Source organism: Galeopterus variegatus, unplaced genomic scaffold (genome assembly GCF_000696425.1).
Source record: "Galeopterus variegatus unplaced genomic scaffold, G_variegatus-3.0.2 Scaffold52834, whole genome shotgun sequence".
Taxonomy (NCBI): domain Eukaryota; kingdom Metazoa; phylum Chordata; class Mammalia; order Dermoptera; family Cynocephalidae; genus Galeopterus; species Galeopterus variegatus.
The window spans coordinates 1-3225 of NW_007778945.1; the positions used below are offsets into that span (position 1 = coordinate 1).

Consider the following 3225-nt stretch of genomic DNA (forward strand, 5'->3'; position numbering starts at 1 on the left):
CAGCCCACTGCCCGCAAGCCACGGGGCGGGATGGGTACATGGATTGTTTATTGGCCCACAGGCATGTCCTCCTACACGAAGAGGCCATCGACGGTCACTGCTGCGTGAGCAGCATGGGTGTCCAAGTTAGCTCTCGCAGTTGCTGCTTAAGCCCGTTACTTAAGGGTAGCAGTGGCCTCCACCTGCAGCCCACCAAAGTTGGTCATGCTGGAGCCACTTGAGAGTTGGTGGCACTTGCTGAGTCTGTGCTGGGTGCTGGGAAAGTGCTTGTGCCTTGCCCACCTCCCATTTTGTCCTGTGGCCTCCGCTTGTTTTGGAAGTGAGGGTGCAGGTTCAGAGCGGGTAAGAACGCTGGCCAGGCCAGAGCCCAGAGCTGCCGCAGGCGTCTCCATACCCTTTTCCTTTGTCCTGTGTTGCTTTTAAGTTGCTTATAACACGTTACCCCAGAACTTGGGGTCTTAAAAACAAACATGTATCATGCCCTAGTTTCTCCGGGTCAGGGATTTGGAGGGGCACGGCTGGGTGCTTCTGGCTGTCCTGTGTTGCTTTTAAGTTGCTTATAACACGTTACCCCAGAACTTGGGGTCTTAAAAACAAACGTGTATCATGCCCTAGTTTCTCCGGGTCAGGGATTTGGAGGGGCACGGCTGGGTGCTTCTGGCTCAGGGTGCCTCCTGAGGTTGATACTGGCGAGGGCCGCACTGGCTCCTGGGGCTGCGCACCCAGATGCTGACTGTCCTCTGTCTTTATGGACAGCATCCCTGTGGTCTACATCTTCCAGCTTGATGCCCTGAGACAGCAATTGGTGTTCAGACAGCAGCTGTCTTTCCAGCACCGAGTGTGGGACGTTGCTTTTGAGGAGACACAGGGGCTGTGGGTTCTGCAGGACTGCCAGGAAGCCCCCCTTGTGTTGTACAGGCCCGAGGGCAGCCAGTGGCAGGTAAGGCTCGGGCAGCTTCTCCTAGTCCCAGGCCTGCTGTCCCTCAGGCCTTCTTGGCCCTGCATGTGAACCCTTCAGCTTGATCACTCCCAGTCCCATGGGCTGTGTCCAGAGGGGGCAGTGGCTGGAGGGCCTCGGGCTTGGGTTGGGGGAACTGGGTGCTGCCAGCGTGTCCTATGTCTTCATGCCTATAGCAGGTCTTTTGGGGGGGGGACTGCCATAAGTGGTGTACGTCTCTGGGGCTCTCCCATGCCACACATCTTTTTAGCGGTGAAGCTGGCACTCTGTGCATCTTGGGTGTGCGTCCTTACTGTGTCCTAGGTGTTCTCAGGCTCAGCTTGTGCCTCAGCAGGTCTTCATGGAAGATTTGCTGGGGTTGCCAGGCTGCCGGCCAGCCTGGGCCACGCCCAGCAGGTCTTCAGTCCTGCCTCTTTCTGATCAAGGTTTTCCATCTGTTATCTTCAGTCTGTTCCTGAGAGTGCTGTGTTAGAGGACATCTCCAACTGCCTTCGTGGGAACTGGGCCATGATGGAAGGTGAGGTCATCAGTACAGAGGGCTCCTCAGGGTACCATCCTACAGCATCCATAGAGAAAGGCAGGTTGCAAGAAGCCACATGCTGTAGGGAACTGCTGTGTAAGTAAAGACAGAGGAGCGTGGGGCCTCAGGGAGGGTCATGCACACCATGGAAGGAACAGGATAATTAAAGCTGCAGCACATGAGCCCAAGAGTCAAGGCCCAGGGGTCAAGGCCAGGCAATAACATTCTACGTCTCTGCCTCCAGGGTTAGGTGTTGCAAATCCCTAGGGTGGGGCCAGCACCTGGGGGAGGGGAAGGAGGTGCCCTGCTGCTCTTGTCCAGGCTGCTAGTGTTGAGGGAGTTGGTCCTGCTGTGCGTGTGCCAGTGTGTGTGGTGTCCCCTCTGGTTGGTCAGGTCAGGGACAATCCATGGAGGGTCTTCAAGGCCTGAGTGGGTGCAGGACATCACTGTCCTAACAGGAGCACTAGGCTGAGGGAAGAGGGGCAGGTCAGCAGCACTGTTGGGCCATGCGTCCCGGCAGGGTTGAGGCCTGCTGTACTGCCCTGCTGGCAGAGGTTGTTGAAATAGTAAACCTGCCCCCACGTCTGCTGGTAGGAGATGGCAGACCCTAGTCCTGCAGCTTCTGGTTGTTCCATTGGGCTTTCAGAGCCTCGAGGAGACAGTGTCTGTGGGGTCGTTTATAGCCCGGCGTCAGAATCTAGGTGTCTTCATTCAAATAAAGGAGTTGTTGCTCAGAAGAAGTCTTGCAAAGCCAAACTCCCTCCAGCTAGAAGTCGAGTTCCTTGGAGTGTGTCCAGGGTGTCCTCCTGGCTCTGCATCCCAGAAAGTGTTTCCATCTTACTTTCCTTGTATGGTTGGAGGATCCAGACAGCGACAGGTGACGTCCTCTCCCTATGGTTTGGATTTGCTTTAGCAACATTTCCTGAGTGGATCTGTAACAGGGCTCTGTGTGGGGTTTCCAGTGCGGCTCTCCCAGCCCAGCCCCTGCTGTCCTCAGCAGCAGGGTTCTGGGGTTGTGGCTGGCAGTCCTGCCAAGGGTTACCTCCCAAGGGCCCACACCAAAGCCTGGCTTCCCTTTGCTAAGATGTTCTACAGATAAAACAGCCCGTTTACAGAGCAGGTAGGGGGTGGGGGTGGGACTGCTGCTTGAATATCCCAAAAGCAGCAGAATTGCTGGAGAGGCTAGGAGGCCGTGCCAGCCATGGGGTGGGTCATGTCCCCAGTGCAGTTGCTGGAGCTTCCTGACCAGGTGAGGCGTCTCAGTGGGGCCTGGCCAGTTGTTGCCATCAGGTCTGTATCGGTATCTGTTGTTGCGTAACAAATTATCCCCTATGCAACACCTTAGGACACACAGGCTGTCCTCCCACCGTGTCTGTGGGTCAGGAGTTTGGATGCTGCCTAGCAGGGTCCTACAGCTTGGTGAGGTCTCTGCAGGCTGTGGTCACCTCACGTTTCCCTGAGGCAAGGTCCACCCAGCTCACTCACCAGTTGTCGGTAGGATGTTTGGATGCTGCCTAGCAGGGTCCTACAGCTTGGTGAGGTCTCTGCAGGCTGCGGTCACCTCACGTTTCCCTGAGGCAAGGTCCACCCAGCTCACTCACCAGTTGTCGGTAGGATTCAGGTCCTCGAAGCTGGTGGACTGCAGCTTCACTTGCTTGCTTGCTTGCTGGCTGTCGGCCAGAGGCCGCCGCCCCATGTCCCTGCTGTGTGGCCTCTCTGTAGGGTAGTGGCTTCTTCAGAGGAAGTG

General features: G+C 56.6%; 1 protein-coding gene across 1 annotated transcript; it reads left to right on the plus strand.

Annotated features, from left to right (window-relative positions):
• Positions 1-756: 756 nt before the first annotated feature.
• Positions 757-1475, plus strand: LOC103584387 (tRNA (guanine-N(7)-)-methyltransferase non-catalytic subunit WDR4-like; the record flags this gene model as incomplete). The annotated part of the gene is made up of 2 exons (XM_008565412.1): positions 757-940; positions 1406-1475. Coding segments are annotated over 2 exons (254 nt in total), but the record flags the coding sequence as incomplete, so codon positions are not given.
• Between the last annotated feature and the right edge of the window lie 1750 nt (positions 1476-3225).